Here is a 12,777-nt window from a genome sequence, read left to right on the forward strand (position 1 = left end):
GCCGAGGGTGGCTTTCCTTAGATGCGGGTACCCCCCCTTAAAGACTCCTGGGGAGCTCCTCTGGTGGGATGTGGAGCGCAGGAGAACTCCGCCGGCGACAAACAGATGCGAATCCAAACGTGCCCGCAGCAATACCAGACTGCGTAAAACGGCACACGGCGCCGACAGCAATACCAGACTGTCAATACGCGCCCGCTCCTTGGGAGCACTCTGGAGCCCACAACGGATCGCACTGCTGTGCCTTTGGTATCTCTTCCTGCTTAACAGGATACCGGCTGAAGTGACGTGCTCACCCGAGGCGATCGACTCAAAAGTCATTCGCCGTCGGGCGTCGCTCCTTTCGACCCATTGGAGCCAGAGGCCCCGGAGTCTATCGAGGCGATGCTCTCGGGAGGAGTGGCGAACACAAGTGTCACACCGAAACGGGGGCACGCGGCAAGGCGTGAGCCACGACGTTTGAACTCCCTTTCCGGGAGCGCACAACAAAGTTGTATCGCTGCATAGTCAACGCCCAGCGCGCGAGGCGGCCCGAAGGCTCACGCAAGCGCTAAGCCAGACGAGCGCCATGGGTCTGTTTCCTCCACCAATGGCACACCATTGACAAAGCAGACAAGCTCCGGTGAGCGAAATCTCGTGGGTCCCGAACTAAAAGGCAGCTGTAGCCACTACGAGGGTGCAAGCGGTTGTAGGGCGCCGAAAGGGACGACCCGTAGCCACCGCTTGGGAAGTCATTCACGATACCCGTGCGCGCGAGAAAGACGCGACCGAGAATCACGGGCAGCGAAAAGACCAGGGAGATCATGGAGGAAGGAATACTAAGGAGAGGCCCTATCGTATTTCAATGCATTGCGAAAAGTGTGGCGGAAGTGACGTCAGATTTATGGGGAAAACAAACCGGTACGGGGCAAACAAAACAGCAGACGCCCCGCGGCGTGCCTCGCGGTGGTTAGCTTCTGCGCAGATTTGTAGTCCCGGCGTAAACTTAGCGCGTATTGTGCGGTTCGCACGCAGTAAAATGTTACAAGCAGACGGTTACCAGGCTGTTCGTGCGTGGCAGGCCCGAGGGCGTGCTGAAATTTTCGTGGAGCGTTTTGTGCAACAGTACAGAATACCGGTACGTGCCGTGATCAAAAACGTTCAGCCCCTGCATCATCGTATTCGAACTCACCTAGCAGTGACTTACGCGTTCTGCTGGGCGTTAGGCTTCCCTTCCGTTCCCGTAGCCCGATTTGCCGATCTGTTGCCGGATTAGCGGTTCTTTGTTCGTGCATATGGAGTGAGCGTAGCTATTCGGCGCAACGCCAACCTATAGTTGACGTAACTTCACGTCGAAAAGAGGACACCGCTGTATTGTATACGCGATCGTGCACGTAAAGTTTGTAATTCCAGTACGCACACAACAACAAGCACGCAGCGAGCCCGCACGCACCAATACATACATCACGTAGTCCAATAACAAACATAAGTTTATTGCCCTTCGTTTCGTTGAACGACACAGCCTCTAAAAACGTACGATGCCTTCGGCGCATGTTATGTACGGCGCGTCAGACGCCAAAAACAAAAGTTCACGTGTGTTCTGAGTTGACCACGCGCAACACCGAGAGATTCGCATGCAAATACCATGCATTAGTGATCAGCAATGAAGCGAACGTGTACGTACACATGAAAAGTGACACCCGGACTTTCCGCAGTGCACGCGATTTGCACCGGGTATACGCAACCATACGCAACAGCTGGGCATTGCGTAGCTTTCCTAAAGAACACACACAGGTAGCAGCATGCGTGAATCGACTGCGCCGCGGCCCCGGCGCCTTGCACGGCGAAAAAAAAAAAAGGCTCGAATCGCACATGCGCTTGCAAACGACACGGCGGAAATCGCGAAATGTTTCGAGGCTCCTTCGCTAGGAGGCGATGCGGGTGTTTGCGATGTGGAGGCTTCACGAATGTGACGTCAGAGCCCCTCCTTATTTTTCCTTCCTCCATGAGGGAGATGCACAAAGCGCTGTCGGCGCCCGCGATTCTCCCAGCGCACAACCAACCGCGAAGCGCCGCACGAACAGCGGTGCTGCTCGCGAGATGGAAGGCAATGTTACACCGGAGCCGCCGCAGTTCTGTGCAGCGCTAATTGCTCCGAGGAGGCGCCGCCGTTGTAGGGTCGCGCGCCTGTTCTCCGCCATGCACGCCATACCCAAAAAGGCAGGGCGGATTATCCAGGGTTCAAAGGGTTCAAATGAACCGGGCCCTCCGGTTTTAGAGGGCCCCCCAAGGGCCAGAAAAAATGGCCGACTTCGTTGTTTTGTTCGAAAAAGTTTAACCCTCCTGCTGCCTGTTCCCCTGATAGAAACAGATTGCCTATTTCAATAATCAATATACATGCTTCTAAGAGGTTGTTCGTTGCATAACGTGCATAATCTGAAGTCAGCTCACAGTTCTGCAGGCTGTGGTAAAAACCTTTTACTCGCCCAAGACCATGCATCGTGTAGAGGGAAGGAGCTGATCCAGCGGATGGACACATAGAGCAGCCTGACGAGGATTTTAGCAGCTACGGTCCAACACGCAATGCGAAGGCGCATAGAGAGTGGTTCCTGTTTGAAATATCGTTTAATGCGCTGAATGAAAATAACCGGTATATGAGCTGACGCATAGGTATGCTATAGTATGCTTTCATTATAGTGTAAACAACGTACCATGAAATATTTGTATGGTACTGAATTCCTGATTACCAGGACTCCGAAGGAGTAATGGTTCGATTCTTCGCTTCTGGCATTGACGTTCTGTCGCTAATTCCTGCTTGGTGGTTATATAGGAAAATTAAGAGACCATCACTTGGTGGAGGTTGTGCGCAGGAAATATCTACAACATATATCCACTAACTGGCCGCCAGCAGACCCTCACGCGATTGCTTGAGCGTTGTGGTGGGGGTCTTCAACTGACCATCACTTTTGAACTTCTTTTAACACTTTTGAACTTCTAATTCGTGAAAAGCTTGAAGGTTCTTGCCTGATGTCCATGTGGCTCTTAGAATTTTTTTTTGCTTAATGGTCACAAATTGCACTGGTGAACGATCATTCAGCAACTGAAATTGATCAAAAACAGGCTCGATCAACGATGACCGACAGCCGCCTCAGTGATTTGTCACTGCTGAGCGTAGAGACGGAGGTTCTTAGGAGGGTAAATGTTGAAGAGCTGATCAACAAACTGTCTCAGCAAAAGACACGAAACGCTTGTAGAAACGTACATACCTTCTTCTCTACTTAAAGAATAATGAAAACAGAGACCATGTTAATATATAAAGAGGTTTATTAGCGGCGACGATACTCGACAGCGACAGTCAAGGCGGGGGCCGACTCTGCGCGAGCTGCACTGTCCGAAGAGGGCAACCCACTAGAAGGGGCCGGAGAGGACGACCCACTTCAGAGTTCCAATAAGCTTCGCTACAATTACTCCGGGTGCGAAAAGGGAGCCGCCTGGCGACCTAACAACTTGTCACAATGAGCGGATCATGGTACCTTGAGGCGCTCCACGTTTACAATGTCGCGCCCTCGACGGCGCATGTCCGAGGATGGATCTATTGGTTCGATCAGGTAGTTTACAGGGGATGTGCGTTCAACAACACGGTAGGGGCCTTCGTATTGGGCAGTAGTTTGAAGAGAGGCCAGGTGCAGTGGTAGGGATGAGAGCCTTACGAGCGCTCCAGGGAGGAACGTCGGCTCAGAAGTGATCTGTCCACCGCTAATGCCCCTCTGCCGCTCTTGTCCTGCGTAGTGAAGGTCTTGGCAAGGTCGCGACATTCTTCAGCAAGTAGGGCGGTAGCAGAAATCGGCGCACACTCAGACCGATCCGGCTTGTATGGAAGGATTGTGTGTCGATTGTGTGCGAGGGGTGCCTGCCATACATAAGAAAAAGGGAGAAAAACCAGTGGTGCTCTGAGCGGCGGTATTGTAGGCGTAGGTGACGAACGGCAGAATGGCATCCCAGTTGGTGGATTGGCGGCTACGTACATGGAGAGCATGTCGCCGAGCGTTCGGTTAAATCGTTCGGTTAGGCCATTCGTCTGCGGTTGGTAAGCAGTAGTTTTGCGGTGAACAACGTTGCACTCTTTTAGAATGGCTTCGACGACTTCGACAAGAAGACACGGCCTCGATCGCTGAGCAGCATCCTGGGTGGACCGTGACGTAGCATGAATCGGTGGAGCAGGAAGGAGGGGCTACATCGCGCGCTGTAGCCGCTGGGAGGGCGCAGTTTCGGCGTATCGCGTGAGGTGGTCTACAGCGACGATGGCCCAGCGGTTACCAGCAGACGTCAGAGGAAAGTGGTCCATACAAATCGATGCCAACACGCCCAAATGGCCGGTCAGGGGGAGAGGTAGAGGTTGCAGACCTGCCGGGCGACAGGGTGCGTTGAAGTTTTGCGGCGCTGACAATCGATGCAGGAGCGAACGAACTTCTGCACCGTAGCGGTACATCCCTCGCCAAACAGTACCGTTGGCGGATGCCGGTGGTAAGTTTTCGATACCCCAGAATGCGCACACTGCGGATCAGCGTGGAACGATTCGCATATGTCAGGAAGCGCACGCCGGACTTCGGGGTACTAGTAGCCACTGGCGGCCGTCGCCACTGTAATTGCGTCGGTGGAGGAGGTCGTCGCGAACGGCGAAATGGTGCGCTTGAACGACGCAACGCGCGAGTGGATGTGTTGCCGATGGATCAGTCAGAAGTCTATCAGTGAGGCAATCCAGCGATCCTTGCGCTGTTCGGTAGCGAGTTGAATGTCTGATGGAAGAAACGGCAAGGGGAGACACTGAGCTGTGGGCATTGCGTCAGGCAAGGGAGAGCGCGACAGGGCGTCGGCGTCAGCATGCTGGCGTCCGTGCGGTACAGTACGCGGATGTCGTAGTCTTGCAGGCGGAGTGCCCAACGGGCGAGACGGCCTGAGGGATCTTCAATGACGACAACCAGCACATGACGACACCAGCTGCCGTGCTGCAAATCGGCATTCTTAGGTTGAGTTGTAGCCCGGCGTCGCTCAGACGCGTCAAAACATGCCGCAGGCGTTGAAGATGCGTGGAGAAGTCCGGGCGCGAAAACGACGACGTCGTCGGGGTAGCACAGGAACGTGTGCCATTTCAAGTTGCGCCAGAACGGTATCCATCATGCGCTCAAAGGTCGCGGGTGCAATGGGCACAAACCGAAACCCTACAAGGGGGGGGGGGGGGAGAGTTCAACTCGAGTACGCCGCGAGCAATCGCCGCTAACCCAGAAAACGAATACCGGTGTTTACACCGCGTAAAAGTTCACTGCTGTACCCCGCACCTCCACCAAATTATAAAGAGGTTTATTAGCGGCGACGATACTCGACAGCGACAGTCACGGCGGGGGCCGACTCTGCGCGAGCTGCACTCTGTCCGAAGAGGGCAACCCACTAGAAGGGCCGGAGAGGACGACCACTTCAGAGTTCCAATAAGCTTCGCTACAATAGGTATACGCCCCATTTCAAGGTTGCATTTCTGCGAAAGAGTTCACCAATTTTGTACACTGTGTTTAAGAAGAAATATTCGTAAAAATATCAAGATATTCCGCATTTAAACGCAGAAAAGATGTGTGCAATGAATGCGTTTCCTTCTCCTATAGCCCTATGAACGTGAATATTGCCGGCAAAAATGTAACCCTATAAATGTTTAAAAGCAACACGATTGTGCATAAATGAAAATATGTGTGGTCGTTTTTCGAGTCTTATTAAAAAGTTTTTGTGAAGTCTACACGGATCTCATTTTTTATAGGCGCCACCTTTTCCGAAAGATTTGGCCCACCCCCTTCCATACTGAAGATATTTTAATTTTAAACCATCTGTATTACTTGTTGTGATCAGTAGGCATATACAATATGCATAATAGCACTATATCCAAATGCTGCCTTAGAAGAGCTTAAATGTGTGTTTATGAAATCAAAAGTAGCTAGACGATTGGTAGCGTATTTACTGTAAGTACGTGCGAAACAGTTTCTGAAAAAGGCCCACCTGTCAACTTCGGCCGTGCTCGCACGCAGGCAACCAAAGCGTGCGCTACCGAATCAGTGAAGCTGAAGCAGATAGAGGAGCTATTTCACAAAGGCGCTCCCTGATTTCGAGGGAAGATGTCCTCTCTTGAAATAAGGGTAAACAACGCTATAGGGTACGACGAATGGAAGAAACACACACAGCGCTTGGACTGCATTCTAAGTGTCGTATGCATTCCTTCTTTTCGTCTTAACTTCTCGCAGAGTTTAGTCTTCTTTCAGTATGATCCAAGGAACCAGACAAATCTTAATGCTGACCATGTGTCTTGTATCCTGATATAGTTAATTATTACAATGACAATCTCTCCACGTGCTCCGCAAGAAAGAAAACGCCCAGGTGATTTACACACTCCGGAGAGGCTTAGAATAATATGGCTTGTGTTCTTTGCAGCTAAATCTAAAAGGCGTCAAGTCTCAAGCATGACCAGATCAACGTTACTAGAACAAACTCAGTTTCAAAGCTCCGTATCTCCGCCAGCGGGGGAGGGTGGTCCGAACGGCGGTCGCGCGAGAACTAGCGGCGCTCAGTTCCGTCTTGCGCCACTATCGGCGCGTCGTCGCTGCCACAGCATACGCTGCGGTCCGCCGCGCAGTTGCTCGCGGCAACTGCGCGCATTTTCTATGTGCCTAGTTAGGTGGATATGCATAAGGTCGTTTCTGTATGCATTGGCCCGCGTGCGTTGTTCATTATTGGCTAAGAATCGATGTTCGGTCTATATTGCCCGCCGACTTCTTGTTTTATTTTGATGTATTCGGGTTTGACCAGCAAGGACGGTTATCAACGCTCGACGCTGCCGCGAAGCAGTGTCGAGAAGCTTCGCGATTGTAGTAGATCGTTTTGGTAAGATTGCGCGCCGCACGTGAATATTCCAGCTTTGTCGAGAGATAACGCGCCAACAGCGATATCGCTGGAAAGTTCGATAGCGCCTGTATAAAAGCCGACGCGCTTGACCGCTTGTCAGTTGATCGACGGTAGACGCTCTGTTCACCGCTATCAGTGTATTGCTGTAGTTTGACTTTCAGTTTCCCGGCCACAAGTTCGGCCAAATGAAGAGTTCATCTCGGACTGCTGACTGCTGCCTTCGTCGACGTCATGAACCAGTGACAATATTTGAGCTGTCTACATTGCGCTTAACTTCCAAGCATAGGAGCTTCTAAGCCAATGAGGGTTTTCAGCGTAATTTTTATAACTACCACCACAATTTTAGCCGCTGCCGTCTTATCTAGACGAGAACAACCCAACACGTTTGTAAAAGCCTTTATAGTGTACAAAGAAGCGTACTACTCGAGATACAAAAACGTTCTAGAAAAACAGTACTCACGTTGTCTACAATTTATTCAAAAAAACTTTCTCGAAAAACATCACCAATGCTTTGCAATGTTTCCAAGACACGTTTTCGCGACGGTTAAAGAGATAATGACCGAAAATCGGAAAATTTTACGAGAACTCGGTAAATGAAATCTCAGTGTGCGATTACGTCGAATAGATGTCGCCCTGAGCAATTTTTTTCAGCGGATAGTTGTATTTTCGGTGTCTCATCTTTCTACGTCGCATCCTTCTACGGTGCCTTAAACAATTCGAACAGATCGGCCGTGATGTGAGCACGAGCAGTTATTCGTGCGTACTCTGTCGCTAGAAGAGTCGTCAGTATTCAACTTCAGTTTTCCAACTTCACCGAGCAGATATTCCATTCCCGCAGCACTTCTTACACTGTACGACAGCCGTTTGCGTTTCGTGCTGTAGCCGTTCACTACGCAGTTAAACGCTCGCCAAGTACAATTATCTTTTGCACAAGTAAGTCTCCGTTCCCGAAGCAAAGTGTGGGATGGGCTAGTGGTATTAAATTATTAAACTGCTGCAGCGCAATAAATTTTACACGGTACACATAGAAAAGACGAGGACCAGCGCTCGTCGTCTTTTCTAGTGTACCGTGCCAAAATGTTGCGCTGAGCAGCCCGTTCCCGAGCCTGCGAGTGTAAAATATTCCGCACATCTTGTCCATACCTCGTTGTAAAATCTCTCGAAAATCCACTGCTTTGAAGGCATAGCGACAGCTGACAATTGATCGAATGTCACTGTGACGCAACTCTCAGTCTCGGTAGCGTATATAGGTAATCGCCTGCCTTTCGTTTTGCTGTTCTATTCTGGCGGCTCCTCAAACTGGTCACTGGGCTTTCGCGGGACGCCATGCGTTTTGGGAGGGGGGGGGGGGATTTGGCCTAAACCCCGAACATTTTGGCTTTGAAATGTGGGGTGGAAGTGCTGGGAACAAGCGCGGCACGACAACGGGCGCGCCGTTCCGACTTTCCACGTGGGATCAAAACTTCTTGTCCCGCAACGACACGACGATAGTGCTTACAATGTCGTCACTCTCAAAATGAACGTCACAGACCTTGCATTTCGCAGTAAACTTTCTATCTTTGCGATCCAAAGCTGAATGGCGTAGGGTCTTTCGAGGTCCGAAGAAGTGTCGTGAAGCGGAGTCGTCGTTGCGGTAGCCGCTCTTGCAGCCCGGCGCAAAGCAAGTCGGCATACCGCACTGTGAATCTGTTCGCCTCGTTACGCTTCGTACATCATGCACGTGCTCTTCGTACAAGACGCTAAGCCTGGTCAAGAACAGTCGCAAAAGGACGAGCTGATAACAAAGCGCAGACGACGCTGTAACCCACGTGCGCTCGTACATCGGCGGCGCCGATCACAACAAGGCCAGCCGCGGGAGCTAGACGTGACTGCAGCGCCACTAGTTCTCACGACAGCGCCACGTGGACCGCCTCTCCGGCGGAGCTTTTAAACTGAGGTTTGTTCTATACTCCGCGACAACTTTTCTTGGCACCACTGTGGAAGCTACGGAGGCAAAGTGCCTGCATGCGCGCGCGCCAAGAAATAGTACCTATATTTATTTTCTAATTCGAAAAGTTACCTAGCTCAAATAAATGAAGATTTGTTCATTATAAAAAGAGAACGAGTATGGGAAGCCGTTCGTAAAAAAAAAGTTATTGTAAACTTAAATTTGTTTCTGTCTTTTTTATTTCTTGGGCAGCACCGCGTTTTCCTCACGCCTGCTCTTTCAGTAAACATGGCGTCCGTGATGCCGGCTGAAGCGTGTGCGGCCGCAAACTCGCCGTTTCGTTCTCCGAAGAAGCTGTACACTAAATGTGACAAAAAGTGGCTATCAAAACAGACCAAGCAAGTTATCTGCAACGTCTACGCTGGAGTGAGGCGCCGTCAGCCTGACTTGTCTACAAATGCAGTGTGCCAGACTGTCGCCGAGCTCACCGGAGTGAGCGAGCGAACAGTTAAGCGGGTCAAGGCTGAAGCTCTGCGGGCCCCACTTGCCTCCCCAAAGCGCAAGAAATTGACTTTCTCGGGCCAAGCTGAGAAGCGCATCACTGGAAAGACGCGGCTCCTACGCTATGACACGTTTGCGTTGGCAGCACTGCGTCGCAAAGTGCACAGCTACTTCATGCGCAATGAAATACCTACGGCAGAGAAGCTACGCAACGACGTGATCAGCGACCCTGACATGGACATGCCGACCATCAGCACTCGTACGATCCAAAGAATGCTGAACGACTTGGGGTTCGCCTTCCGGAAAAGAACAAGGAATTCCGCGTTGCTAGAGAGAGACGATATCGTTGCTTGGCGTCGAAAGTACCTCCGCACCATCCGAGAAATGCGGAGGCAGCGACGGTAAGTTCTTACGTTCTTTTTATTTCTGCAAAATTTCTGTTCACGACGCCTGATTGTTGGTAAAAAAGTTGACGCGAGTGGTGAGCATGCGTGTGTGCCTACTGGTTAGCGAAAACAATAGGTGTGCTTTGCATTTGTGATCGCCAAACGTGTGCTATTGACGTGAGTGATCGAAAGCCTTACATAATCCTGACTTAAGTCGCAGCGAAATTCCCCATTAAGATAGGGTGGCTGTTCATGCTTGCGCTTGTACGGTAAATAATAGTATTCGCCGAGGATTCCGTTGCATGTGGTGTAGATTTAACTCAGCGTTGTGTATTGCAGCATTTCCCGTAGCATCGTTTGAGAAGACTTACTGCCGTTTTTCCGCGTAGGGGCAAGGAATCTCAATGGCTTGGAGAAAGGAATAGCTAGTGATGGTTCTCGGAATTGTAGATGTTATTGAGCGAATACGCTACGCACGTAATTGGGGATTGGGGACGTGGTAGCATCAGCTTTGATGTACAGCCTGCAGGGGCGTAGGCAGAAATTTTTTACGGGGGGGAGGGGCACCACTTTCGTCTGAGCTGGGGGCCGGGCCGGACTATGTGGTCGAGTGTCATTTTGTGCTCTGTATTCCGTGGAAGAAAAAAAATTAGGAGGGGAAGGGGGGCACAGGCCCGGAGTGCTGCCCTCTGGCTACGCTTCTGGCAGCCTGAAACAAGTTTCCTAAACATTGGTTTCAGTCTTTCACAGAGAGAGTTTTGCCAGCTTATCTATGTTATATGTATTCACATAGGTTTTGTCAGTGCACTTTTTTTGCCCTTAAACAAAGGCATAACCTCGGATGAAGGCTGCCTGCTTTGTTAATGGGCTCCTAGTAGTGAAAGTGCGCTGTTAACAATAAGACTGCTTTCTCTTTTACAGGACCATCTACTACCTTGATGAGACCTGGGTAAATGCCGGCCATACAAAGGGGAGAGTTTGGACAGACACCAGCGTGATGACTCGGCAAGACGCATTTCGTCAAGGGCTCTCAACTGGCCTCCGTGCACCGAGCGGTAAAGGAGGACGCCTAATCGTTTTGCATGCTGGAAGTGCAGAAGGCTTTGTTGATGGAGCCGCCCTAGTTTTCCGTGCCAAGAAGGGCGCTGGTGATTACCACACAGAAATGGATGCTTCGCGTTTCCAGAAATGGTTTGTTGAACAGCTGCTACCTAACATCAAGCCACACAGTGTGATCGTGATGGATAATGCGCCATATCACAGTGCTCAGGTTGAAAAGCTACCAAGCTCATCATCCAGAAAAGCGGAAATCCAGTCCTGGTTGATATCGAAAAATATTCCTTTTTCGGATGACCAACTGAAAAGTGAACTGCTGCAGCTCGTTGAGCAGAATAAGCATCTTTTCCTTGCTTACCAGGTTGACAAACTTGCCAGTGCTGCCGGGCATGAGGTTGTGCGCTTGCCTCCTTACCACTGTGAGCTAAATCCTATAGAGCTTGTATGGAGCCAAGTCAAAGGCTATGTTGCTTCAAGGAACACAGACTTCAAGATTGAATCTGTCGAGAAGCTGCTGCAGGAAGGAATCGCAAGTGTGACCCAACAGAACTGGCTCCATGACTGCACTCACGTGATGAGGCTTGAGGATGAGGCATGGGAGCGTGATGGCATTATAGACAGCCAAACAGACAGTCTCATCATTCTTTGTGCACAGACTCAAGTTCTTCAGATGAGTCGAGCAGCTCCGACATGAGTGGAATTGATGAACTGCCGTGACATCTCTATGTGTGCCTTGCAAATGCTTCGAGCAAATGATTGCTGCACATGTACCTAACCAGAAACTGCGATATTGTTTCCGAGGACTACCGGTCACTGCTGTTTCTTTACATTTTTATCGCTTATTCAATTCATTGTGATTTTATCTGCTGATCTCTTTTGTTGCACTTCGTGCATGTTCTGGTTACGTTATCGTGATGTGATAATGACTGTGGGGATTTTGTGCGCCAAAACCACGTTGTGATTATGAGGCATGCTGTGCTTGATGTTGTTCTACAGATCTCGACCTCTGAGTTTGTTAATGTGCACCCAAATATAAGTACACGGGCATCTGGCATTTCCCGTTCACTGAAATGCAACACACTCAAACATGAGCCTTTTGTGTCAGCGGCCAGGTAATGTAAGCACAGTACCGTCACGGTGGCTGGGATGTGATTATCTTGGTCGTGAATGTTAATGTTATATGCTGCATCAGCGAGATCTACATTGCTTAGTTGAGACTTGAAATGTTCGAAATAAGGCTCCGTTTTCTTTTTGATCTCATGTCAATGGCGCCTGCTGCCTTGTTTCATTTCTGTCACAATGGGACCTGAAATTGTGATACCACTAGGCATTTTTGTGTTTTATTTACTCTTTTACTGAGTTTTCTACCCTGGCTTTCCATGTTATCAATGTGTTCCTACTCTTGCGTATTTAGATTTGTTTATTAGAAGTGGTTATTCTGCCGAGCAATACCGGTGACCATTGTGATAATTTTGATGCATCAGTGGAGCATCTCCTTATAGAATGCCCGAAATATGAAGAACAGCATTTTCGACTTAGTGATCAACTCAAGAGACTTGACAAACGACCACTCTCAATTTGCAAGGTTTGGAGTATCGCCAAATCCTGGCAATCAAAGACGGGCTATGAGTGCTCTTGGGATTTTTGAATTGATACAGACCTAATGAACTGCTTACGATTGTCATGGTTCTTTACTATCATAGCATTGTATTATTGATAATACTTTCTAGTCATGTCATATGTCCTTGTATGGGAGACTGGCTGTGTGGACTGCATGCGAGGTGTTATGTGACACGTACAACCGTCTATGTGCTAGACTCTGCCCTTGGACTCTGCAAGTGCGAAGTTGTATGACGCATGTTGCATATCTGCATAGTTCAGCTGATTGTTTTTCTTTTTCTATTTTTTATTGTTTCCATTTTTCTTGTGATGGCCTCTTTCTTCTTGTTGGTGAGATAGCCGGCTCTAATGTAGCCTACCTTCTGATGTTAT

The 12,777-nt window shown here is 49.8% G+C and overlaps 1 protein-coding gene across 1 annotated transcript; it reads left to right on the forward strand.

Annotated features, from left to right (window-relative positions):
- The first annotated feature begins 9,095 nt into the window (after positions 1-9,095).
- Positions 9,096-11,795, forward strand: LOC125757812 (uncharacterized). Its single transcript, XM_049413981.1, has 3 exons — positions 9,096-9,744; positions 10,651-11,432; positions 11,782-11,795. The coding sequence occupies exons 1-3, from the start codon at positions 9,131-9,133 to the stop codon at positions 11,793-11,795; spliced, it is 1,410 nt and encodes a 469-aa protein (XP_049269938.1). The 5' UTR covers positions 9,096-9,130.
- The last annotated feature ends 982 nt before the right edge of the window (positions 11,796-12,777 follow it).

This window comes from Rhipicephalus sanguineus, chromosome 3 (assembly GCF_013339695.2).
Source record: "Rhipicephalus sanguineus isolate Rsan-2018 chromosome 3, BIME_Rsan_1.4, whole genome shotgun sequence".
NCBI lineage: Eukaryota > Metazoa > Arthropoda > Arachnida > Ixodida > Ixodidae > Rhipicephalus > Rhipicephalus sanguineus.